General features: G+C 41.4%; 1 protein-coding gene and 1 long non-coding RNA gene across 2 annotated transcripts in view; one reads left to right on the top strand and one right to left on the bottom strand.

Annotated features, from left to right (window-relative positions):
- Window positions 1-26,023, bottom strand: HDAC1 (histone deacetylase 1). Its single transcript, XM_011357849.1, has 14 exons — window positions 25,854-26,023; window positions 20,801-20,913; window positions 11,675-11,792; window positions 7,524-7,598; window positions 6,046-6,184; window positions 5,450-5,591; window positions 4,262-4,354; window positions 3,012-3,120; window positions 2,792-2,932; window positions 2,116-2,224; window positions 1,891-2,021; window positions 1,471-1,623; window positions 892-940; window positions 1-626 (listed from the first exon to the last, which is right to left on the bottom strand). The coding sequence occupies exons 1-14, from the start codon at window positions 25,900-25,902 to the stop codon at window positions 599-601; spliced, it is 1,449 nt and encodes a 482-aa protein (XP_011356151.1). The 5' UTR covers window positions 25,903-26,023; the 3' UTR covers window positions 1-598.
- Window positions 26,024-26,207: 184 nt separating this feature from the next.
- LOC111738198 overlaps window positions 26,208-27,622 on the top strand; it is a 3,729-nt gene continuing 2,314 nt past the window's right edge. The window contains exon 1 of the long non-coding RNA XR_002779754.1: window positions 26,208-26,451. This is a non-coding gene — a long non-coding RNA (uncharacterized LOC111738198). The remainder of the gene's footprint in view (window positions 26,452-27,622) is intronic.

Raw genomic sequence — 27,622 nt, 5'->3', positions numbered from 1 at the left:
TCAGGAGGGCATAGAAATGTACCATTTTATTACAAAGATTTTCACAAAAATGAAAATAGTATCTCAAAAAGGAAACTACCCATCTCCACCTGCAGAACGGGGCGGGGGCTGGGGGAGGAGAGGGCAGGCAGTGTGTTTCTTGGCTTACTTGGGGCCAGTGGGAAAGTATGAGAACAGAACCAATCTAAAGATGGCTGATGTCACCTTAAGGAACCTGAAAAGAACCAGGTCCTTGAAGACCCAGCCACCCCTTCTAGAATGCTCAATAAGGGTACCTTTCCAAAGCTACTAAGCAAGCATTTGTCATTTCAAGATTTTGTCCTATGGCTGCTTAAGATAATCCCTTTTACCCAGACTCAGTACCCTTTATGGTTCGAAATTAAGAATTAGGGAAGACTAGGTGGCAAGGCAGCTATTAGAAGAGCTCACCCAGCATGTGTGTCCTGGGCTCAGGGCCCTGGTTCCTGTTTAGTCCCTGGGGATATTTATATTTAATATATTTTTTATATAAATACACAGAAATAGAAAATATAAAATCTGAGGTGTTGCAGGAGAAAGGTGGGGGACTTGGCAAGAAGCCAGAACTGGAGAGGTCTGCTCAGGCCAACTTGACCTCCTCCTTGACCCTGTGGAGAGAGCAGAGACTGGTATGAGATAACCCACCCCTAGGGCCTCGAGGCAAAAGTGTAGTATGATTTCCACAGGACCCTAGGTGACAGCTGAGGGCTGGGGCTTTCTAGCTCTGCCTAGAACGGCAGAGATGGACAGACTGGTCCCTGAAAGAGGCCTTTGTAAGCTGGACCAGCTGTCCCTGTGCTTTCCCTCAGTGTGGTGGGACAAAGGGGCTGGTGCACCAATGCCAGGGAGATTGCCGACAAGATCCTTTCTCACCCTTTGGCTTCTTGCTTGTCTTCCTTGGTTTTCTCTTCTTCTGTGATTTCTAGAACACAAAAGTGCAGGAATGGCCAAGAACAGCCCCTCTGGAAAGACCCATGGGGTCTTCACTTACCCAGGAACCCCTTCCCCACACTACAGCTCACTGGACATACAAAAGAGAAAAGCCCATCCCAGGTACACCCAGTGAGCCCTGTTGAGAACAAACAAGTCAGACCGGTTTCACGGCCTGCTATAGCCTGAACCTGGTGGGCGGAGGCAGCCCCCTGGGAAACGGGTGAAGTGCCAGGAAAAGGGCTTGGGTGGTATGTGAGAGCCATGCTCCTGACCACAGAGCGCCCAGGCATGCCCCTGGCCTGGAGCCTGGCAAGGCTCAATCAGTCAGCAGAGAGATGATGAATAGAGTTTCATTCTTTTGTGAGCCCTGCCACTTCTGGGAGCCACTGAAAGGCCCAAGGAGCTGAGGAAGAGCCCCAAAGGAAAGCTGTCAGTTCCTCCTCCCAGTGCCCTACATAGATTCACCATCCTCCAGAGCCTGGGACTCAAGACCCAAGTCCTGGCCCAACCCAAACCTACCTTTCTTCTCTTCTGGCTCTTTCTCTTTTTCATCCTCTGTTTTGACTCTCTTCGCTTTTTTGAAATTGGAAGAGTTCTTACGACCACCTTCTCCTTCCTCATCAGAGTCAGAGAACTCTTCCTCACAGGCAATTCGTTTGTCAGAAGAACAGACTAGGAAGCAATGAAAAATATCGAGGGCAGGAGACTCTTGATCTCTAAGTCTGTGCCCAGTGCTTCCCTGCGTGTCCAAGACACACCAAGGGAAGGAGACCAATAGAAGCGGGAAAGGGAATTCATGCTTCCTACAAGCACTGGAACTTGGAACTTGGGTTTTTCAACAGATGGGTAGTATGGGGGGAATGTGGAACCAAGAACAGCGGAGGGAAGTCAGAGCTGCCTACTGAGTGGGAAGTACAGGCCCCTGGGTCTGGGTCTTACTCGAGATGCGTTTGTCAGGGTCTTCTTCATCTTCATCACCACTCTCCTCTGGAATGGCATCCTCAGGAATCGCCTGCATTTGAACCCCAGGTGCGTGGGGCAGCATTCTCAGGTTCTCAAATAGTCGCTGTCTATGGCCAATGGTAGAGAGGGTGGCTGGGCTCTAGTTAAGGACAAACCAGAGCCTGGAATGTTCAATCGAGGGGTTTCTGGAGATATACTCACTTGATCTTCTCCAAGTACTCATTCGTGTTTTGGTTAGTCATATTAGAAGGACTGATGTGAAGTTTGAAATCTGGTCCAAAGTATTCGAAGTAGTCGTTGTATGGAAGCTCTAATTGGGGAAGGAGATATGAGAGTCAACAGAGAGTCAACCTGGCCAAACCATGGGACTGTGAGAAAAGTATTTGTAGGTTTATCTAGACCTGTTAGCCCAACTACCAAACAAAGGATGGATCCAAGATAGGGTGAGATGGGTGCCTATAGGATGTTAATCTTTTTAATGTCATTTAATGCCAGCGTCCATACCAGTGGGCGGTGGGGGGGTGTATCTATCTATTTCACTATGAGAAGGCCCTAGCCCCTGGTTTAGAAAAATTTAGGCAATGCTCATTGGGAACACTTCCTCACTCACTATCCCAGTTACCCTATAGAGTAGAAATTCCAAAGCTATAGATAACCACTGATAATTCTGTCCAGACTAAAAGCAGGAGGAAGAGGGGACAGGGTCAAAAAAGACTCAGGAAAAACTAATGGCTATGGTCTGACAATCAAGAGAATAGACAGGAGAATCAATGGCTAGTATCAGAAGTGGTCATATGGCCAGTGGGAAAGGGATTGTGAACCTGAGGACACATGAGCTCCAGCTCTATCCAACCCAACCTGGCCCTGGAGGTATTACCATTAGGGATCTCTGTGTCCAGGGCTACAGCTGTTTCATAAGTCCAGCACCGGGCAACATTACGAATGGTGTAGCCACCTCCTCCCAGCATCAGCATAGGCAGGTTAAAGCTCTTCACAAATTCCACACACTTGGCATGCCCTTTGGTGGGAGAAGGTGGTGCTGGGTTAAAGAGGCACCCAAGACCCTACCCACCCAGCCCTATGCTACCTGATCTCACCTTTGATGGTCAGATTGAAGCAACCTAACCGATCCCCAGATAGGGAGTCAGAGCCACACTGTAAGACGACTGCACTGGGCTGGAACATCTCCATTACTTTGGATATGACCTAAAAGGATATATCCTGGTCACTGCCAGCCTCAAGAAAAGCTATGGGAGGTTTGGGGCTGAAGACAGTGGGTGCAGCACTTCCTTCTGTATCTTATCACCCACTCTCCCACATGCTAGGTGATAGAGAACAGGGAGTATCAGCCTGGGGTTCTTCGTTCCTGACTTTGGATTTGTTTTTCAATCTGAAAGGATTGAAGAGCCTCCTAGCTCTACTAATACTGAACCTAGAATGGCCTCCTTATCAACTCACTGTGTCTTTCTGTTCTTTTACTGCCCAAGCTCCAGTGCCACTTCCTCTAGAAGTCTTTCTGACCCTAAGTTACATCTGCTCTACTCATCTGGGCCTACAAACTTTGCACCTGATATTGTGAGGAAGCACTTCACTTTTGTATATCTCATTCTCACAACTAGAATCTAACATTACTGAGGACAAAGACCATAACTCAGGCTTCTCTGTCACTCTTACTACAAGACATAACAGTAGGCATTTCCTGTTTGCTGAATGACTACCTGATCTTATGTTACTATTAATGGCTCCCTGTTGCTTACAGGTGAAGATTTAACTCCTCAGTGTGACATTCAAGGCTCCCTTTGAAATACTGACCCGAACATACATTTCCCACATCCTTCAACACTCCTCCCACACATCATAATGGCCTACATACAGCTACAAATTGGCACCTCTGTGCTTCTGCTGGTGCTGTTCCCTCTGCCGAATGCCACCCCTCCCATCCAGCCCCCATCTCTTTCACATGGGTAACTCATTTTTTCAAAGTCTAGCTCAAAATGTCACTACCTCTGTGAAATCATCTCTGACTACCCTCTTCCCAGCCCAGGCAGCAGTTTGACTCTCCACTCCTCTGCTCATCCCTAAAAAACAGTACTGACCACACTGTTGGGTATGTGCCTGCCTCCCACACTGTAGACTGTGAGGTTTTCAAGGGCATAGATCATGTCTTATTCTTGTAAACAACAGAGGGCCTGACCACAGAATGCACCAACAAATATTTGGATGAAATTTCGTTTCCCGAACTGAGATATGCTGATATGAGATATCCTGAGATATGCTGGGGGTGCTTTGCTACTCCCTCCCTTAAACTAATCCCATTTGTAACCCAGGTGGTGAATAGAGCACTTACCGGCTTGAAAATGGCCTCGTAGGACTCGTCATCAATCCCATCTCGGAGCGGGTAGTTAACAGCATAATACTTGCCTTTGCCAGCTCCAATATCCTAATCAAGAGGGACATTAAAGTACAATTGAAAAATGAAGTTAGGAGGAAGTTCAAGGATGGGGGCTGGAAGGCTAAATAAAGAAAGAGGCAGTGGTTCTAAGAGAGACAAGCTAGCTGAGCCCGTAAAGTAGAACAGGGGCAGAGTAGGGATATCTTGGTTAGTATCGTTTGCCTCACTGGCAGGTCTAGCTCACATCTCCTGACACGCCACTGAGGCTGCACCCAGACTGAGAACTGTTTATGGGGCCAGAGGTTAAATATTCTACCCCATAGCACAAGACCTCTATCTTTAGATTGGGTTAGGGCTGGCTGGTAGCTGGGTCACAGAACACTCACCTACACAGCCCCTTCCTCTCCAGAGAGCTTTACTGCACACTCTTCTGCCCCCAACCCTCTCCTCTCTAGGTAGGTATGGAGGGGAAGCAAAGAGTGAGGAAGAGTTCTTCAAAACTGTAAATGCTCAGTTATTCTAATTGTCATACCAAGTAACTGAATTAGTGCCACTTTGTCACCTAAGGATTACTGGCATGACAAAGTGGCTGGTTTTACTATATTCCTGCTAATAGCAGTTAGAACAGTTCAATGAATTAGCTTCCAAGGATTCCTAGAGGTCCACGAATGGACTTCATTAAGGGGAGGTGTCTATTAACGTATCAGATGCAAATTTCATGTACTTTTCTGAGGAGAGAGTCCATAGCTTTCAGTCAGTTAGTCAAAAGGGAAGTGACCTAAAAATGTTAAGAACCCCCGAGATGTTCCATAATTCCCAATTCCTAGCCCATGTGAGAGAACCTGATATTTCTAGCCTAAAATTCAAGCCATATAGGGTATCTAAAGAGTGCAATGCAATTCAATTGTGGTCAGGAGGGAAATACAATAAGTCAGGAGACCCTTATCCTTCCCAACTCTTTATTTCCCATCGTTCCCTTCTTTCACAGTAAGAGAGGAAAGGAGACTATGGCAGGTGTCCTAGTCTGAGATATGGTGTTCTAAATGGCAGAAGAGGCAGGAAGTGGTTTTTGGTGACATAAGATAGGAGAGTTAGAGCTGGTAGCTGAGGGTGAGCTGGTTGGCCCCTGAAGGGAGTTCTCACCCGTAGGTCCCCAGTTCCTGGGAAGTACTCTCCATATTTATGAAAGGACACAGTCATGACCCGGTCTGTGGTATAGAAGGCCTCTTCCACGCCATCGCCGTGGTGAATATCAATGTCAATATACAGCACCCTCTGGTGATACCTAGGATCAGAAGGGGATCAGGGGTCTGGGGACTCTCTGGGAGTGGGATGCGCCAAGGGCGCTAGGTCCCAGCTTACCAGGGTGGTTGCCTCCCTCAGGTATCTCTAAGCACCAGAGACGTGGAAACTGGCTGAAGGAAGGTGGAAAAGCAGCAGGGTATCTCCAGAGGCCTGACCAAGCCAAGTCCAATCTTCCTACTCTACAGCCAGGGTCAGCTCCAGCCACACAAGGACACTCTAGAGGCACGATCTGAGCAGCACCGACCCCTGATCTTGCCATGGGCTCAGATTAAATAAGACCCCGTCAAGGAGAGAATGGCCAGAGACACTCACCGAACATATCCTAGCCAGTACACCGCTAGGAAAAGCAAACTAGGGAGGCAAGCCCAGGGGGAAAGGTAAGTGGGAACCTGGCCTAAGAAGCTCCTCCAAGAGACAAGGCGAGGCAGGCATACTTTAGCAGTTCCAGGATGGCCAAGACGATATCATTGACATAACAGAAGCCAGATGCCTCGGACTTCTTTGCATGGTGCAGGCCCCCAGCCCAATTCACAGCGATGTCCGTCTGCTGCTTATTAAGCTTCACAGCACTTGCTGGGTGTGGGAAGAGAGAACATAAGCCTGTTACCAAGACACCCTTCCCCTAAGAAGCCCAGGGAACCTAGTGAGAGGTAGGACCTGCTTATTCAACAGCTATATTGTACAGTTCACAAGCCAGTCCTCTCCTTCTCACCCTGTTCCAAAAGGAAATATAGATGATAATAGTTACTCTTAAAAAACTGTTTTCCAAACTGAAGGTGGTAACCCCTTAGTATGCCTTAAAATTGGTTTTGTGAGTCATGACCACTATATATTTTTTGAATGAAATAAGACTAGAATAAAAATATCAGAATAACAGTAAAGGTAAGTGCCCTCTTCTGTGAAACTGGCTTCAGAATGAGAGGATGTGTGTGTGTATGTGCACCACTTATGCACATATAAAACCTGGACTGCAAGTATAAATGTATTTTTTACTATGGCTCATAGTCAAAAAATTTTGAAGATACCAAAGGTGGCAGAGTCTCAAAGTATAAATATCTCCAAGAAGTGAGAGAGAAATACACACTCAAGCGTGCAAGTGCATTTGTGGCATTTGTTATTTGTGCATTGTGCATTTGTTAAAGTGTAACTTTAATAGCAATAAAAACATGGAACAATCCAAATAATCCAACAAGAGGGGACCGACTATATCAACTGAAGTAGGTCCATAACATGGAATAATCATGTAGCTACTAAAAAATCACTCTATAGTCTACTAAAGATAAATTTTAAAGATTTACTAAATTAAAAAAAATGCAGACAACATAACTATATATATATATAATATAGATGTATATATGTCATGTCTCAATACATACACACAGAAAAAAGAATGGATTTACAAATACCAAAATGGTAACAATGGTTAACCATAGACTGTGTGATTATAGGCAATTTAATAAATATTTGTTAAGAAAGAGTTTACAGTAATCCTAGAGGTAATCTAGAAGTTGCTAATGGAAGTGGGTAATATGTGGAATGTATTTCTGACCTCTAAAGATAATTACCATGCTCTTTTGTAAGACAGTTAATGACTCTTCTCAGTTTTATAGCACTATGCAGTTCAGGAACTGCTTTTATGTACAGAATCTCAACAACCCCATGAGGCCTGCAGGGAATTCCTGTATATCAGATGTCTTGATAGCAGAGGGCAGTCAAGAATACCTGTCAGTACCATGTCAGAGACTGAGCCTGGGCTGGGACTGAACCATCAGGACATTTTAAAGACCTAAGGCATAAACCAAGTACCATTTCATATGGTCACAGATCAGCCCTGTTGGCATAGTGGCCTAAAGTGTAGACCTCACTAGTACAACCAAGCACAGCCCTCAAGGAGGGGAAGTATGTTCCTTACCCACAGAGCCACCAGTAGATAACTGACAGAATTCAAACAGGCCATCAAATACCGGACAGTCCTCACCAACATTGACTTGAAAGACATAAGAGAAAGATTAGTTTCCACAATTTCCTTTAGTTTTTGTTTATATATTCATGAGCTGATAGAAAAAAGATACAATTTGGAATCAGAAAGCTTGGGTTCTAGTCCAGGCTCTACTATTTACTGGCTGTGTAACTGGGTCAAGTCATTTAACTTCTTTGAGCTTTGACTCGTTATCTATAACAAGTGATAATAATATCCATCTTACTTCATTGTTGAAAAGATTAACAGAAATTTTATACAGGGAAGCATTTAGCAAGTAAGTACTTAGAAAATGTTGATTCACTCCTTGAGGGAGAAAAATTTAGCTACTTCTTCCAGCCTGAGTTTGCTCCTGGACCTCACTCTGGCTGACCAACGAGGAAGTTAAGAACAGAGACCTATATAACTATCATCCACTGAATGCTTAACAATGTGCCAGACACTGTGCTAAATGCTTTCAATACCCGATGTGATTTATCCTCACACAACCTTTTGAGGTAGAATTTGGTCCTATTTTATAAATGGGGAAACAGAATGAGAGAGGTGAACTGCTAGTAAATGGCAGAGGCAGTAGTCAAGTATTGGTCTGTCTGTCCTAAAAGCCTATGAAAATATACTTTAGCCTTTTCCAGTAATTTTACATACACATTCTTGTTTGATTCTCCTAACAACCCCATGAGCTGGACAAGACAAATATCAACTTCACTGCAGAGGAACAAATACAGAGAAGTTACTTGCCCAAGGTTATACAACCAGGCAGTGGCAAAATCAGAATCAGAATCCAGGTGTCTTAACTCCCATACCAGTGCTCTTTCTGCTATACTTACAAATAACAACTGGAATAAAGTTATTTCTAGCCTAACAGCGTAAAGGTACAAACTAACACATAATGATAAAACACGTGCAAACCATAATGCAAATGAAATGAAAAAGACAGGAAGGGAAGCACGCTTGAAGGTTGTAGGCTCACAGAGCTAGAGAGGAACCTTATGGCTCTAAGTCTCCTCTCACAGAAAAGGAAACTGCTGAGACGTCAATGATAGCCAGGAAGTCAGAGACAGGGGTAGAACTAAAGCCTCACTCTAGAAGTTTTGTTGTATTCCCAGCCTTCCCACTGCACCAACTGTTATCAACAGTGGTTCCCAAATTAGAGTAAGGAGGAGGAGCTCTAAGATGAGGACAGTAGGAAAACTCAGCTTGGATTGTGGAAACCTCTTGAGACACAGCTGAAGTTCGAGGTCTGCAATAATCACAGGAGTTACCAACTCTGGCGCTGCCCTAAATTAGGAGGGTGCCCTGATCTGGTGCCCTGCCAAGACAAGTGCTCTGAGAAAGTATAGCCTGCATAAAGGGGTACACAGTGGGTGGCAACCTCCTCAGCTTCCCCAGTAAACACTGGGAGGCTATGTCAATAAGAACTTTGGTCCCTGGGACCAGGCTATTTATCCATTGGCGACTGATCGTCTCATACCGCTTCCTCCTTCAATGGGTTTGGCCTGCCTGAGATTCTAAAGTTTTGTTGTATTCTCATTCGGGATGTGAAGCCTCCATGGGAGAAAATGGGTGTTTTAGACACAAGGAAAAAATATTTTCCTTCAGGACTCAAATGACCATTGTTCCCAACTCAACAAGCTATGTGATTAGGGATGAAACGGGGGAAAATAGGAGAGCAGACCCTCACTTGGACTAATCTGTGAGGCTAGGAAGGACTTACTTATCTGTGGGTTTTCCCTCTTCCTACTATAAATATTTTTTCATTCTTAGGCTGGCTTTAGACTGAGGTGAGAAAAACTCTGAGAGATGGAGGAGAGGAGGTAGGTAGAGGGGCAATAAAAGGCATACTGCAGAAACAGTACATGGGCTTGAACACTGACTTCAGGATAATGCTTATTTATACCTTGGTGGTAGTGGTAATGAGGTGGAGAGGGAAGTAGGAGAGAAAGGGTATGTAATAAATGAGAGGTGCCCAGGGGGCCTTCAATTGTATTGGCAATGTTTTCTTTTTTAGGCTGGTAGTGGGTACATGGATGTTCATGATATTATTTTTTATACTTCTTTTGTGTGTCTGAAATATTTTATATGCAACATATTTAAAAATACTCCAGAATTAGACTAGAATTTCATTCACCATTTTACCAACACTTTGCTGTATGACTCTAAGAAAAGCATTTCACTTCCCTGGGCCTCAGTTTATACATCTATAAAATGAACAAGAATCTCTAAATTTTACCATCATAAATCCCTTTTACTATGTTTCCACCATAAGCCTCATGAATCATAGACTATCTGCCAAAAGCAAAACAAACAAACAAAAACCCCTGCATTTATTCATGTTCCCATTTTAACTTCTGATCAAGTTTCTCAAAAGTATCAAAGTGACCACAAAGCATTTATTACATTCCAGCTAAGAGCAAGGAAACCTGACTTTTTTGGTCTTAGTGCAGGTATTACAGATATAATTTCCTAGGTTAGGCATTGGTAAATATTTAAAAAGAGCTCAGTTCTTACATCCCTGTTGTCTCTGTAGACTTCCCTGGTTATAAAGCACTGTACTCAGTGACATCTCTACAACCCTATGAATTGAGTCAATAAGGTTCCTTGAGTCCTTAGAGAGTCCTTCCTACTCCCCATCTTCAATAAAAGAAAATCCCAGACCTAATTTCTGAATGTACAAATTTAGAATGTTGATTTCGGGAAAACTGGAGCAAACTGGGAGTCAGCTGAATGTGTACACTCCTAAGAGTCTAATATTTTGTCTGCTTTGACAGGTTTGAAAATAACGAAAGTCATAAGTCATACTAGCAAAAGCTACTACTATTCACTGAAAGTCGCTGTTTTAATACATTATCTCACTTATCCCTCCAACCTCCACTATGATAGGCACTATTGTCTTCTTTATAAAGAAGGGAAAGCAAAGCTCAGAGAGGCTAGGAGACTCACTTAAGAACTCATAACTAAATGGCAGAGCTAAGGGATTCAAACCAAGACATCAAAGCTTATTTTCTTGCCTCAACACCAAGCTGCTTCTCTAATGAGAGCCGTCTCTGCTGACAGTGCAGCCTGACTGCTGGCCTAAATAGGTAATGGAAACCCCTAAAGCCATCTAGAGCAAAAGAATGAATTTGTTTCGCCTTGGAAGGAAGTAAGACTCTGCTAATTCAGAGAGCAAATACTTCACTTAGAGGGGGCAGAAACTCCTGGAGTTGTGAAGCTTAATGCTTCAAAGAAGGTCTTCATGGTTGTCATCATCACCGGCAAAATTATTATTGTAACAAATAACTTTCTGCCTTGGAAATCAGACTACCTTGTGGCAGCAGCAACAAACAAGTGCCAGAGAATTCCTGATATTTCAAAATAACCTGTCAAAAGTGAATCAAAACTTCTTCTGGACAACACTGTTACACTGTTTTATTGTACAAGATGTAAGGTACTAAGAGAGAATTTCTATAATAACACAAGGGAGAAGTTAGGTGTAACAGTTCTTCCCAAATTTGAACATATTTTTCCTCCACATATTCCTACAAACTAAAATAATCCCCACAATTCCTACAAACTGAGTGTTGCTTCTGAGATGGGGCCTGTTTTGAGTTTCAAGTCTCAGGAGGCAGGGTAAAATCACCTCAACCCAAAGATTACATCATCTAGAGTCTGTCCTAAGCGGGTGCTAAATATTCAAATAACGCTCACAAACTGAAAGTAGTTACAGTTGTATGGGATGACATTCAGTCCATTTTACAAAAGAAAAATCTGAGGGGAAGTGACTTACCCAGTCAATTAAAAGTCAGAGCTGGACCTATAACTCCTGTCTCTCCCTTCCCAGGCTAGTGCTTTTTCCATTATAATAACTACGGTTTTCTTGGCAAAATGTTCCGAGCCTAACTGGACAAATTTAATCTATTTCTTATAGTCAGAAAACAAGGAAAACCAGATTGGATTACAAAGAAGCACTGTGGCACCCTTGGGAGGCAAGAGAAATCAGATGTCAGTTGAATGGGAGGTACAAAGGAAAGCAGGGTGGGCCTCTCCGACTGAAAGGGAGATCCAACTGGGGGCTTAAGAGGAGGGAGGGAACAGAATGGACTCACATCTCTGCATTTGCTTGCTGTACTCAGACATGTTATCTGGGCGGATGGAGCGCAAGAATTTAATGTAGTCATCACTGTGGTACTTGGTCATCTCCTCAGCATTGGCTTTGTGAGGGCGCTAGAGGGCAGAGGGGAGAAAGGGCAGGTTATTCTTGACTACTGCCAGTCTTCACTCAGTCTAGTTTGAACACTTATATCCATCCGCCCAACATTGAGCTAGGTGCTGTAAAAGACAAAAAAGAAATTACTAATTAGATTTAAGCCTCAAGAAACTTACAATCTAATTGGCAAATAACATTATCAAAGGAGATTCAGTATCAGAAGACCTAGACTACAACTCAAGCTCTGATGCTTAGGCAAGTATCTATTGGGCCTCAATTTCCTCATTTATTAAATATGGACAACATCTACCTCACAGGGTAGCTGTGAGAACTGAATGAGGTTGTTAAATCTCTTTGTAAATTGTAAAGCACTTTACAAATCATTACCTTTTCTAAAATTAAAGATAACAATATATAATTATGGGCCAAAGGCCTCCAAAAGTTCAAGAAAAAGGGGTGACTAATAATTGAAATAGAAAACCCTTTATAAATCATCATCGCATCCTCCTCATTAAAACTTGACATGGTAATTTCCTGGTTACCCCAACATTCTGATTCCTTCTTCCCTCTTTTTAAAAATTATCTTCTCTTCCTCTCATCCCTTCCAAGGTAAGTCTTCTTTGAAGATGACTCTCTTCTTTTCTAATTACCAATACTTATACAGTTTATAAAGCATTTTCAATATACAGCTAACATTGAGTGTTTACTCTGTGCCAGACACTGTTTCAAGCACTTTATATGCTATTTCATATGACCCTTTCCTAAATTTCCTATTCTAACCATGATTCACCTACTTGCACAAGGCAGAAGCCTGAGTATCACTGTTAATTCCTCTTTCCTCATCTACTACATTCAACTTCTCTTGAAACTACCATCAATATATCTGTCAAATCCGTTTACTCCTATCCCCAAGCCACCATATTTTTGGCTTGGATTGTGGCAACAATCTCCTAATTGGTAACCCAGCCTCAATCTTAACAATTGTTAATCTATTCTCAAATCCTACAGCCAAAGTAATCTGTCTGAAATTCAAAATGAATGTCACTCCCTTCTAAAAAACGTGTCAGAGGCTTCATTACTCAAAAGAACAAGCTTGAACTCTTTAACCTAGCTTGGGAAACCAAAATAATCTGGTCCCTGCTCACCTGTCTAGAATCCCTTTAAATATTTTATGCTGTAGCTCAGGGAACACCAAATTCAAAGTACTTAAAAGGGCCAGGCAGTTTAGCTAGCTTGGTGCTTAAAATAAACAAAATGGGTGAGCCAATGGCCAACCTAGTTGATTACTGCCGTTTAGGAATTTGAAACCAATTGCCAGAGTCTTTTGGGTTAAATTTTATTTTGTTGGCTAACATAAAGTTCTTAAAAGTACTTTTTGGACTAAATAAACATTTGAGGGGCTGAATTTATCTCATGCATTGATTATACTATTCTGCCAAGCACAATTCACTTGCAATTTTCCAAGGGAATTTTCTCTCATCTTTAGAATACATGCTAAGGCCTAGATTACTGTCTTCTTCACTCCCTCTACTCAACCTTTAGGTTGCAACTGAAAACTTAATTCCCCCAGAATGCTGTCCTTGACCCTACAGAGTCTCAGCTAAGTAACTTTCTGAAGTGCTCCTCTGAGAACCCTTACTTTCCCATCATCACATTCAAACTGTGCAGAACCTGCACTTGTTTGGTCCACTATGGGAGGCCAGGAGCAGGTCTTTATTCTAAGCAACTAAGCAACTAAGCCCGGTGCCTGCCACTTAGCAGGTGCTTAGTAAACATCTGTTGCAGTACAAATTAATTCTTACTTAGATTATTTTTGGCTTCCTAATTGGTCCCATTTATATCCAGCCTTATCCTCTTCCAATTCATCTTCGTAATAATGTCACAAAAATCTTAAAAAGTCAATGCCCTGCTCTAAAACATTCAATGACTCCTTGGTCTACAGCCATGCCACTCGGAACAAGCCCAATCCCGTCTGATCTCGGAAGCTAAGCAGGGTCAGGCCTGGTTAGTTTTTGGATTAGAGACCACCTAGGAAGACCAGGTGATGTAGGCATAAAAAATATAAAATAAGGGATTGTAAACTGACAAGATCCTTGCAATCTGTGAAGTCAACCAAGGGTTGCCTCGCCTTAAAAAAAAAAAAAGATTCCCTAATTACAAAAGAAAAGATTCTAAACTCTGATATGGTAATCAAGAAACTTTGCAAGGTTCTTTTTCAATTTAACCCCTACTTGTCCTATTTGCAAATATTATACTACAGACAAATAGCTCTTCCTCAACAAAACCTATAGAGCTTCCTATCACAGTTATCTATGATCATGCTCTTCATACAATTTTAAATTTATCCCTATCCCAAATCTCTGAAGGACAAAGACCATCTCTAAAGCTGTCTTTTTTACAAAGTAAAAGCAAATCATACTCTAAGAACCCATCTTTATCCCAGGCCAAAGTTCCAAGAAATATGACCTCACAGTCAAAAATCACAAGACACAAAAGGAAACAATGCACCAGGCATGAGAGCCCATAGAAACAACAAACAGCAGAATCAGATCTACAAAGACTTTGGATATGTTTAAATAAAAAACTGCACTGCATTTTTATATACCAGTAAACAATTAAAAAATAAAAAATTTTAAAAGATATAATTTATGATAGCATTTAAAACATGAACTGGGAAAGAAATTTATGGAGAAAATATAAAACTTTATATTGATAGCCAAAATCTCAACTGCCCATCAACAGTAGAATGAATAAATTATAGTATACTCTATAATAAAATATTACACAGCAACTGAACAAGCTACAGCTACACACAAATAATGTGTATTATATAATTCCATTTATATTAGTTTTGCAAAATTAACTGTATTGTTTAGGGATGCATATTTAGGTAGTTAAATTATGATGAAGAGCAAGAAAGCAATTAGTAGAAGAGTCAGGATTCTGGTTGTATCTGAGGAAAGAGAAGAAGCTGTGATCAGGAAGGGACGATGTAGGTTTCTGAGGTCCTGACAAGGTTCTATTTCTTTAAGTTTTTTGTTTTGTTTTGTTTAAAATTTTATTTGATGAGGGAGGGGCCTGCCCTACCTACCACCCAGCTTCTATGCCCAGCCCCAACCCACAACCCAACCCAATCTGCAGCCCAGACCACAAGTCCCTATAGCACCTGGCAAGGCATCAGTTGGTGTGTACATGTATGCTTACTTTATATCAATTTGTTAAACTGCACATTTGTTTTATGTACTTTTCTGTACATGTGTTATATTTCACAATAAAGAAGCTAAAAGAAGCCTGTATATGAGACCTTTAAAAAGACCTAAATAAATGGAGACATACCATGTTCATGAATTCAAAGACTTTATAGTCTGGAAATACCAATTCTCCCCTAAGATGATGTACAGATTCAATGAAATTCATTTACAGCACTTAATTAGTTAATTCTAAAATTGATATGGAAGTACACGGGGCAAATGGCAAATCACTTTCCTTTTACAAGAACAACAATGTGGGAGGACTTGTGCTACTAGATATCAAGACTTACTAAAAAGACTGTGGTACTGGCATATGGGTCAATAAACAGAACAAGTCAACAGAATACAGAGGCCAGAAACAGACCCCTACATACTGCCTGGTACAATGTAGGTCCTTAATAAGTATTTGTGCAATGAATGAATAAATATGAACATTTCTTATATAGAAGAGGTGGCACTTAAATCAGTGGGCAAACGACAGACTTTTCAATAAATCAGCTGCGACAATACGGAGGAAAAATTTCAGTAGATTCCTACTTCAAATCTTATTAAAGAACCAATTCTAGATATAGTATCCTCCACATATAAGGGGGGGGGCTACTGTTCCAGAGTATATAAAGAACTGCTACAAATTGGTAAGGGAAAAAAAAAGTCAAACAACCCAAGAGAAAAATGGGCAAAAGAAATTAAGACATCTCACAACAGAGGACATACAAATGGCTAATAAACATATGAAGAGATGCTCAGCTTCACTGATCATTAGTGAAATGCAAATCAAAACCACAATTACATACTGTTTTATACCCATCTGACTGGCAAAATTTAAAGTCTAATTCCAAGTGTGGGAGAGGATGTGAATAAAGGTATTTCTTATACATTGCCAGAGGGAGTATAAATTCATTCAACCGCATTGAAAAGCAACTTGGCATTTAATATTCACATACCCTACAGTCCAGCAATTCCACAACTAGAGAAACAGCCAAAAGAAACTTTGGCATATATGCACTAAGGGACACATACAAAAATATTCCCAGTAGCACTGTTCCTAACATTAAAAAACTAGATATAAATTAAGAACAGGGGAGAATGAATAAACTGTAACATACTAACATGATAAAATATTCAGCAGAGAAAAATGAAAGAATTATAGCTATATACAACAGGGTGGTAATATAATATTGTATGATAAAAGCAAGTCCTGGAAGACTACACGTAATATGATACCTTTTTAAAGAAATTAAAAAACAACTAAATAAATACTATATATTGTTTAGGCACATATATATATATGATTACCAAATTTTTTAAAAAGCAAGATAAACACAAAATTTAGAAGAGTAATTGGGTTGTACGAATATGTATATTCACTGCATTATTAAAATATTTAAGTAAATAAATTAATAAATAAACAATAAAGTCAATTTTTAAAAAAGAAGGCCAAACATGGACGTTCTTTTGATGCTTATGAGCCAAGGATAATGATTAACCCTATTCTGTGTATCTGAGGTCCAATTAAAACAAAAACAAAATAATGAACCATACAATCAAATAGAAAAATGGGCAAAAAGCTTGACTAAGAACTTTAACAGGGAAACATGAATGGCCAGTAATCATACAAAAAGATCCTCAACCTCACTGATAACTAGGAAAATATAAATTAAAACAATAGCAAGATATCATTTCACTACCTAAACTAGCAAAAAAAAATTAAATATGACAAAATCAAGTGATGACAGGGACTTGGGGCAACTGCAATTTCTCTATATTGCTGGCAACTGGAAACCATTTTGGCATTATCTAATAATGGTAACTATGTACACACGTCTTGACCCAGCAATTCTATTCCTAGTATATCTATCCCCTAGTGAAACTAGAATATGTGCACCAAGAAACATGTTTAAGAATGTTCACGACAGCAGTATTTATAATAGCCCTAAACTAGAAACAACCAAATGCCCACCAATAATAAAATAGACAAATAGACAAATTGTAGTTTATTCTTTCAATGAAATACAGTGAAAAATAAATACAGCTACATGCACCAATATGTATTACTCTCAGGAACATGTTGAACAAAAAAAGGCAAGTCATAATAAATACTGTATGGCTCCATTTATGGAACATTCAAACATTTAAAATTAAATTAAAAACTGTATTGTTTAAGAATAAACACTTGTAAAATTATAAAGAAAAGCAAGAAAAGGGACAGTGAGTTTTTTTCCTTTAGATATAAAATTCAATGTTGAGGGGCTTTTTTCTGAGAATGGGAACTCTCAATTATCTGATAATTACCGCCCTTTTTTGTCTTATATCCCCTATAAGAAAATTATGCTTAGGATTCATATATATCCAATTTATGTCACAGTTCATGATTTGTATCACTGCTACTCTAAGAAATTATTTACAGGTATGCCAGGCAAGAAAGAATTAACCACATATTCTTTAAGAGTTTTCAACAAGAACTTAAACTCAACAGATTTTTTAAATCACCAAGAATAAGTTACTGCATTCTGATTAACTGAAGTTCTATTGGAACTCTAGCCCGTATTTTAAAAAAAGTCTTAAAATTTTTGATTCTCATAAGCAACAAATCATTCTATTATTCTCTTATTTGAATGCCTAAAAACCTTTTTATTACTAATAAATTAGTCACATTAGAAAAAAGGTAAGGAAATAATAAACCCCAAATATAGATAAGAGGTAAAATCTTGGGAAGAAGACAGGGTCAGGGAAGGGCATACCGGGGCTCTAGCAGCCATGAAAATGTTCCTTTTCTTAAATGAGGTGGTATTAATCACAGTGTGATTCTTTATACCTTACATATATTTTATAAAAATTCTTTCATATCTCAATATTTTATAAAAACATTTTTTAAAAAAAGAACAAAAGAACAGAAGGCGATGAATAAGAAGCCTGAGAATACACAAAATTAGCATCCAAGGCAAAGAAGAGAGCAGGATTTTCGATTATATAAATAGGAAGGTGCCTGGATGAAAAAGCGGGGATGTAAATTCTGGGAGAAATTAATTAGATGTGTGGATACAGAACTGGGGAAGAGACAGAAGAGGGTGAATTGTGTGAAAAAGACCTTTTTCATGTCTCCTTCAGGTATAGAGACAGAAATAATATGGCAATTTCTATAAGAAGTTTAAGGAGTGTCTTTTAGGACTGACTCTCAAGAGACAGAACAGACACTAAAATGGCTATCTGTGCTTTGGGCAAGGCATGCTAGGATCTCAGCCTAGAGAAAGGAGAGGATAGAAGGGATGAATGCAGAGAAACATTGTTGGGGGAACAGAATCAAAGATTCATACTCAGTGAAAATGTAGGGCCAGAGAAGAAAAAAGATCACATTAAAGAGAACAAGGCCTAGAGATTTCAGATTATCCTAGGGTTTTATTTTAAAAGTTTACAACAGTATCACACATGACATCGTTTCTAATAAGGTATTATTATTTACTATGATCACCACTGTTGGTTGCTTCCCAAAGAGCCATTCTCTCCCGTCTTTCTTGGTAATAGATCGCAATTTGGTTGGGTATTAATGCACCCAGCCCCAGCGATCAAATGTGATTAGTCAAGCCAATTGCTATGAACGGTCTAAGAATGGCAAATGACTCAATGAGATTTAATAGGAAATTTATTGAGAAATTTCTGGAAAGGGTTTTCCTCTTTAATAAAAAGGGGAGTGTGGGTGGGGACAGTGGAGAGTGATCCATTTTGCCCCTGTTCTCTTCCTCGTTGGATTCTGTTGTATGAAGACATGACACCTGGAGCTGAGACAGCCAGCATATAACTTCAAGGCAAAAAACATGAGGATAAAATCACATAAGCTAAGGATGGCTGAGCAGGACAGAATAAGCATGGGTCCCTGATGACAGCCAAAAAAATCCCGAGACCACCTATTTCTAGACTTCTTAAGAGACTGTTTATGAAGGAAAAAAAGGACAGATGGACAGATAAACTCTGGAATCGAAGAGATATGGGTTAGTCTTAGCTCGTCTGTTATTAGCTATGTGACTTTGGGCATCTTAACTACCCTCTCTGAGCTTGCTTTCTCATCTATAAACTAGGGTTGTTATAAGGATTACATGAAATAACAGGTAGCCCTGGCCTAGCACCTAGCAATCATCAATAAACGTTTATTTTTCCTCTCATTTGAAGATAAAATACATATCTCAATATCTCAATATCTCTTATGGAGATTAATACAGTCCCTGAAGTATGACAAGCATTCATTAAAAACATGTTGAATGAAAGAAAGAAATAAGGCTTAAGGTGACTCCTAAAGATGAGTAAGATATGACTGGGCAGAGTAAATAATCCTCCTAGTCAGGACGGGGTGGAAAGAGGCAGAATGTGATCCGGCTGCCTTGGAGGGCTGAGGGGGTAGAGGCAAGAGAGAAGGAAAACTGGGGCCAGATTAGCATGGTGAACATGTGCAAGAGACTGTCTGGAAGGTCTTAGTGCTTACTATTGCACATTCGGGTATCCTCTTTAAATGCTGGCCTGTTCTCTAGAGTCTCTGAAAACCTTGCTACCTTTTATGTTTTTCATTCCCAGCTATCTTTTATACTTGAAAAACCTCTCTGGTCCCAAGGTCTGTCTGCTTCTCAGTCTACTTTCCCTCTTGCTTCCCCAGCTGTCACCATGGGCTCTAGAGACATGACATGGCCATCTGGGAAGAAAGACTCATCTCTTTTCAGTCTCTGGAATGGTGAGGAAGGATACTGTTGTTGCTAGGTTACTTAAGCTGTTGGTACAGACTTTAACAACAGACTCTTATGCTCTAACCATAACACAACATGGACCCCCAGATCCTCTTTATCTTCTCATGAGGAGCCTTGCAACAGTCTCCTAACTGGCCTCCATGCTTCTAAAATACATGCCCATGCCTATCTCTCTTTCTTTTAAAATCCTTCACTTATTCTTCACTGCCTCCAGAAGAACAAACTAGGAACATCTGGACCAAATTTGGTCCACAGATGTACTGATGGATTTTTGTTTATACAGGTTTAAAAAAGTAAATAAACAAATTTGGGCCAATATTTTAAACCTGAAGAATTTTATATAATAATCTGGATTTCTAACTTCTCTTTAAAACTGGAAGATGAGTCAAAGGTCAGCAGGAGCTGAGTCAAGAAGGTTAGACAGTCTATACTCTCTAGTAACTAGAGACTTGGCACTAGTTTAACACAGTCATGATCATTTTTTTCAGGCATTGGACTTTTTTGACCCTGGCCCCTCAGAGTTGTTTAGCACAGCATATCCAATCCTTGCTGACCACTCTGGCTCCAGCTCCCCTCACTCACACCTGTGAACTTCACAATACAGCAATACCTGCACATTGAATTACTTATATTTTCCTCAAATACACCATATTGTTCTTACCTCTTTGTCTTTTTGTATATGTTCTTCCTTTGGCCTAGAATGACAGTCCCCTCCTGAACTCCAGGCTAAATTCTATTCAATCTTTAAAACTCTGCTCAAATATCACCTCTTAGATACATCCCAAGGCTCCTTTCCTCCTTCACTCCTCATCTCTGCATCTTGTACATTTTTTAAATTGTTGCACTTACATACTGTAGTATAATTTATTTGTGTATATGTCAATCTCTAGCACTAGTGTGTACTCCTATCATTTGCAGTGGTATCTGCCATATAATAGCCACTCAATACGTTTGATAAGTTAGTTAAGAAAATAAGATAATGAATGACAAATGGGGAACCAGAGCTGATGAGATTACGAAGGGGTAGAGCTCCCAGAAACTCACATAGATTTCCATTTTTCGGTAGAGACCATAGTTAAGTAGCAAATTGTGAGTCATGCGGATTCGGTGAGGCTTCATTGGGTGGCCTTGTCCATAATAGTAATTTCCAACATCCCCTGAAGAAGAAAGAGTGATAGTTTCAGTGACATAGTTAGACACACACTCCTAGGAGAACCCAGTAATTTTTACAACAAACTCCTGGACAAACTCTCTGGTTCATTCTAGTCTCTAAGATTCTCAACTACCTTCAGGAAGGGTAACTCAAAAGAAAAAAAAGAAGAAAAAAAAAAGGCAGGGAACTCTGGTGAGGTCAGCACTTACGGATGTCAGTCTAGCCCAGTTTCTTTTCCTGGAACCCTTAGGCACTACTAGAAAATGTGTCGGGTTCATTCCAGAGCTACTGGGGAAAAGCAACCAGTGAGGTGACTCACTGTATCTATAAGGAATTCACTCCCACAACAGAAAAATAACCGTCAGTACTCAGAATTATTAGTATTATAAGCCACAGTTCACTTCTTGCACATTGTGATAGTTTACAGTGTCAAAGCATATCCACATGCATTTTCTTACTGGATCCTCACAATAACCCTGTAAAAAAGTTAAGACAGGGAGTTTTATCCCCATTTTATAGATAAGAAAACTAAACTCTTATCTCTTACTTCACCATAGCATTAGCCTTCTAATTGGTCCCTTTGTCTTCAATTCAAACAATCTGCCACACTATCACCAGTTATTTCCCTAATATACAACTTTGATAACATCACCCCCTGCTCAAAAATCCTCAATGGCTCCCCATTCCCTACAGGATGAAGAATAAAGAACAACTTCAGTAACCTGGCACTCAACTTTCTTAATCTACCTTTCCAGCTTCATCTCCAGCTACCTATCACCACCATCCTCCCTGACAACTCTAACTTCCTTCAACTCCCCAGCCCCTCCTCCCTCAGACTGGGAGTGGGCAAACTACTACTACAGGCCCTTGGGCCAAAATAATCCTCTGCCTGTTTTGTAAACAAAATTTTATTGGCACACAGCTATGCCCATTAGTTTATATATAGCTGCTTTCACATCATAATGGCAAGTTGAGTAGTTAAATATTTGCCACAGAGACCAACCAAAATGGCACAAAAGGGTAAAATATTTACTACCTGGCCCTTTACAGAAAGTTTGCCAATCTCTACTATAAACACACTAGATTATTATCAGCATCCTGAACAGGGCATTCACCTTCACCAAATATCCTTTGTTCCTTTGACCTAGACCATCCTTCCTTCCCTGATGATCCTCATACTACAATGCCCAGCTCAAGCTCCAAACATATTCCTGATCAGAATAAATGGCCTTTTCCTCTGTAATTTGTATATAGCGTTTAATTATTTTTGTATCTGATTTATTGACATCTATTTATATATATTAGACCAGATGCTCCTTCAAGACAAGGGCGAACATGACCTGTAACATCAGAGAGGCTCAATAAAGATTCAGAGAATTGAGAACTGAGACTCAGAGAAGTTAAGTGCCTGCTCCAGATCTCACAGACAATGAGGGATCTGGAAGTCAACTCTCCTGACTCCAATCCATTACGCTAAAAGCTGTACGGGTTTCCAAGGCACCTACTTCAGTTTGCACTTAATGTAGAGGGCTCTGTGAGTCTACTTGGTAAAAAGTTCCTGAGACAATATTCCAAAATCTAATGAACTGCACACCCAAAGATCTCTCCTTATGAATCTATCAGGATGAGGCAGATCTTTGAGCACCAGTGAAAAAAAGGTCCCAAACTCAGGTATTGTGATGTGGTGACACCAGGAAGAGGCTTCATTCCAGGGAGCAATGCACTGTGGGGAATGCCACCAACAGCATCCAAGCCACACTCCAATTCTCTGCCACAGACACAGCCTGGGATAATGGAAAACCTCTAAACAGTTGGATATTTAGGATCTATTCCTCTTCTCTTTTTACATAGACTTTTTTTTTAAAGATCAGTTTTAGATTTATACAAAAACTGCAAAGATAGTACAGAGTTCTCAGAGACCCACACCCAGTTTCCCCTATTATTAACATTTTGCATTAGTAAAATAAGAAGTATCTGTTATAACGAATGAACCAATACTGACACATTATCATTAACTAAAAGCCTATACTTCATTCAGATTTCCTTAGTTTTTACCTAATGTCTTTTTATCCTATTCTCTTGGTCTTAGTGAGACCTCTGAGGGCAAGGGACTGTGCTCTCAGCCAGAACCATAAGCCAGACTATATAACATGTAGTGGCATTCAATAGGGACCCTAGTCCCACTCAGACAGACTTCGAGATACAACAGTGAGAAAGGAAGGCAGAAAAGTTGTTCCCAGGGCCCCTCAGACAACCTAATCAACCACGGGGATTGGGTAGAATTTGCTGAGACATCCGGATGCAGATTCAGTTTTGGGGCAGTCAGTAGTCACATGGCCATTATCGTTTTATATAATTGGATTCCTGCTTACCCATGTCTCTGACATTGGCCTTGATCCCTAGCAACTCCGTTGACTATCAAGCCTAGATTCAGCCAAGACTTAGAGACTTGAGGAACTGAGATACCTTATCTAGAGGTCTAAGGGAGTAACTGAGGGTGGAGTCCAGAGACATCATCCTTAACAGTTTTTGAGGTGCTAAGAGACTTTAAAAGAAATAATCCTTTTTATTTAGATACTACTTTTAAACTTTAAAAAGCTTTTCCCATTGTTCTCACAGTTTTTTAGTTTCATAGGAGAGTGGCCTGAGGCCAGGAAAGGTAAAGTGGGCTTGCTCAACACAGCAAAGCCTCTGGAGAGGCAGAGCCAAATCTGAGCTCCAAGCTAGTAGTGACCTATCTGCAAAACTCAGTTTCTTAAAAAAGTAAGAAGTCTCCCTTCTCTAAAGACTGGGTCTTTCCCCTTTTTCTCTTTTTAAACTGAGAGTACAGAGATCACAAAACAGCAAACTGATACAGCTACAAAGTCATAGGATCCAGCCTCAATGTGCCCTCACCACTGCCCAGCAATCCTTCCAAATTTATTTTCCTAGCTCCCTCTTTCACAATAGCTATTTAACAGCTATCTCACTTCAAGATTTCTACTCTACCAATTGCCCTCCCCCACTCTCAGGAAAAGGGTAAGAAAAGGATGAGGGGAAGAGAGGTCGGAGTTTTGTTTTCACCTTGAAAACTCCCTTAACTCTCCCATTGAACTTACCTACATTTGAATTTTTCCTTGTCACTTACCCTCTCATCAAGAAGGAACTTCCTCTTGAAGGTTAGTGTCCCTACCTGTGTTCTGGTGTCCATTTCACCTGGTCTCCTCAGGAACCTCCATCATTACTACTAGTCCCTCTCTCCTGTATTTTCAACCTCTTCTCTTGGCTATTTCCCACAAGAATCTGAATATGCTCAATCACTGTATCCCCCCTTTATCAACAATCCTTTCTGTCTGCCTTGGACAAGCTTTCTTAAAAAGAGTTCAGTCTCCTCTTCACCCATCCTTTTATTCTTCAATCTACAGCAATCTAGCTTCAGTTACAAACCTGGCACAGGAAAAAGTTCTTGTCAAAAATCTCATTTCTGTCTTTTAAACTGCAGATCAGAATGGCCAACCTCTACTTAGATATCCCTCAGACATTTCAACAAGTATTTCTTTAAAAAACACAACACAACAAAACAAAGTTATTTACTGACATCATGTCCTCAAAACACTCAGCATCAAACTGCCCAAACCAGAAACTTGGGATCTTTGCCTTCTTCCTAACCCCAACATTCATAAATTTAACTTCTGTCCCAGAGCGATAGTTCTAAGGTATAAACCTGATGTCACTAATCTGCATAAAATTTCAATGATTCACAAGTGCCCTCAGTATAAAGTTCAACATCCTTAGGATAGTATGCCTAGCCCTTCATGATCTAGTCCCCAATTACTTTCCTGACTCTTGCAACCTTTCTCTCACCCCTGCTGTCTACCTTCTACACTCTGCCCTCAAATCTATGCCTAAGTCATACTATACACACACCTGCTGTTTTTCAAAGGTGCTGTCCTCTCTCACCTCTAAACTTGCTGTTATCTTTGCCTTCTCTGTGCCAGGTTAATAAGTCCTGTTTTTCAGGTCCTAACTGAGATAGCACCTCCTTCTCTGACTCCTCAGACTGGGCTGGGTGCCTTTTCTCTGCCCTATAACACTGAGTGTCCTTTTATCCCAGCAAGATATTGGAAAGCAATTATCTGTCATTGTCTATCTTCCCCTCCAAACTGAACTGAATGAAGATGGGATGTGACTTGATCATCCCCATGGCCCCAACACCTAAATGCTTCCTAGTACAGAATAAGGTCTCGACAAACTTTTGTTACATGAAAAAGTCTGCTTTAACAGTTTGCATCCTTCTCTTTCCAAGCCCAGGGGCTCCATTTCCCAGCAGCAACCGCAGGCCCTGCTCAGCGGTCAACTAGCGGTGACCACTAGTTGCTGATTCCTGAAGGATTCGCCCCAAAAAGGATGAAGGAAAGACCCTCCTATGCTCAGCAGAAAAATATACTCTTGCAACCTTCTCCATCGGATTCTGCCTCCCCCCTCAGACTCAGCCTCCCATCTAAAAGTCCCACTCAAACCCTGCCCATCATACTTCTTCAGAATTCCCCACCAAGATTACCTCAGGCTTTCCAGAGCGACCCTCTCAGCCTCAGCCTCTTCCCTCAGTCTCCACCTCCTTTCCATTCCTGAGCCTCTTCCCTCAGGCCCGACCTCCTTCTCTCAGCTTCCTCCCTCAGCCTCCATCTCCTTTCCTCTGAGCCTCTCCCCTCAGTCTTTACCTATTTCCTCAGCCCTGACCTCATTCCTCACAGCCTCGTCCCTTGACCCCGACTTCCATCCTCTGATCCTCCTCCCTCAGCCCCGACTTCCCTTCCCCTCAGCCTCCTCTCTCAGCCTCGTACTCTTCTCAGCCTTTCCCCAACGCCTCAGTCTCTCCCAGCCTCCCCTCTCAGATCGCCTCAGCCTCCCGCTCCCGGATCCGGCCCGGCCAGGCCCCGCCCCCGCCGCGAGGACAGTGCTCACCGTCGTAGTAGTAACAGACTTTCCTCCTGGTGCCCTGAGTCTGCGCCATTTTGCTCGCCTCCAGTCCCTCCCGTCCGTCCGTCGGTCCGTCCGGCCTCCCGCCCGCGGCTCCGCTCAGCGTCCGACCCAGGGGGGGAGGAGGCGGGCCTCCAGCCCGCTCCGCCCGTCCCCTCCCGGGCTCACCTATAGCCGCGCAGCCCGGGCACCGCTCCAGCCAATCAGCTTGCGCGGGGATGGCCCGGAACTCGGCAGGGGGCAAGGGCAGCCCGGAGAGGCAGCCCAGGGCCCCCTGGGCCTGTACCAAGGTCCGCAACAAGGGGGTGGGGGGCAGCTGCCCCGGGACCGTACCATTAGTCCCCGCGGGAAGAAAAGTCTGTAAACTTCACAGTCCCATTTCGGTGTTGGGATCGTGCTTGGAGATCAGAGGCCAACTTTGTACAATTTTACAGAGAATCCTCTGAGGCCAAAGCGAGTTGGGTTAGGGGGAGTGACTTGCACAAGGTCATTCAGCTAATGAAAGGGCTGAACTTGGGTTAGAACTCATGTATGGAGGAGGGAGAAATAAACTGCTGAAGGAAATGAAAGTGCTGTAGACCAGGTACTGTGCAATCTCTTTACTAAATGTATCTCAGTTATTCCTCACAACAGTTTTAGAGGAGGGCTTCTTATCCTTATTTTATAGATAAATATATTGAAGTTGAGACCTCTGTGTCTTGCTCAGAGTCACACAACTAGTAATTAAATTTAATTTTCAATCGTCCACATATTTTGAATGCCTACTATGCATCAGAGACACTAACGAAATGGCAGAACCCAGTCTTCCTTACAAATCTACCTTCCTGATGTAGTCGCCCAGGAGGACTAAAGAGTGCCTTTAGACAGAAAATAACTAATTGTTTCCTGATCCTGGAGCAGAGTTTCTCAAGCCGTTGAAGCTATTGACATTTTGGGCTGGTTAATTATTGTAAGGGGGCTATTCTGTGCACTGTAGGATGTTTAGCAGCATTCTTGGCCTCTACTCATTAGATGCCAGTGGTGCCTTACTCACACCCTAGTTGAGACAACCAAAATCGGCTCCAGACACTGCCAGTCTCCAGGGCCATGGGGGAGGGGATTGGAGGGAGTGTAAATTGCCTCTCCTCCTCCCCACTCTACTCTTGAGAACCACTGCACTAGATCAGTCATCCACTGGTCATTATTGAAAGCTAAAAGACTGAAAAACACTGTGATGGGCCAATAAAATAACAATATTAAGATTTAGCGAGTTCTTACTGTGTGCCAAGTTAAGTTACTCATGGTCCTATAGTCAATAAGATATATTTTTATGCCTCTTGACAGTTTAAAGAGTGCTTGGGCACTTGTGCTCCTCACTTGGGAACTGCATTTGGGCCATTATAAAAGTAACAGGAAATCTAAGACTAGGTAGTTCTATTGTAGAAACAGCAAAGGGCCAGGGAATAAATCCTATTCCCAGTTCTGTGTTGCTGCTTCCTAGCTAGGAACCTTTCTGGGCCTCCATTTCCCTCTTCGTAAAATGGAGAGGATGAGAATACAAAGATGACCAACTATGGCTGCACGCAGTCTCTAAACCAGGTAATGGGTGTGGCAGCATTTTATAAAATGCAGAACAGAAATCACAAACTCAAATGCCAACAGAGATCAGGCAGGTGATGTAAATGAGTGGATTTATATTATTTATATTACTTTGATTCAGGCACTTCATTTGCATATTTTAAAAATCAAATTCTTTTTCACTTTCTTAAAAAAAA

This window comes from Pteropus vampyrus, unplaced genomic scaffold (assembly GCF_000151845.1).
Source record: "Pteropus vampyrus isolate Shadow unplaced genomic scaffold, Pvam_2.0 Scaffold36, whole genome shotgun sequence".
Taxonomy (NCBI): domain Eukaryota; kingdom Metazoa; phylum Chordata; class Mammalia; order Chiroptera; family Pteropodidae; genus Pteropus; species Pteropus vampyrus.
Note: the sequence above shows the minus strand (reverse complement) of the source record. Positions and strands in the feature narration are given on the sequence as shown.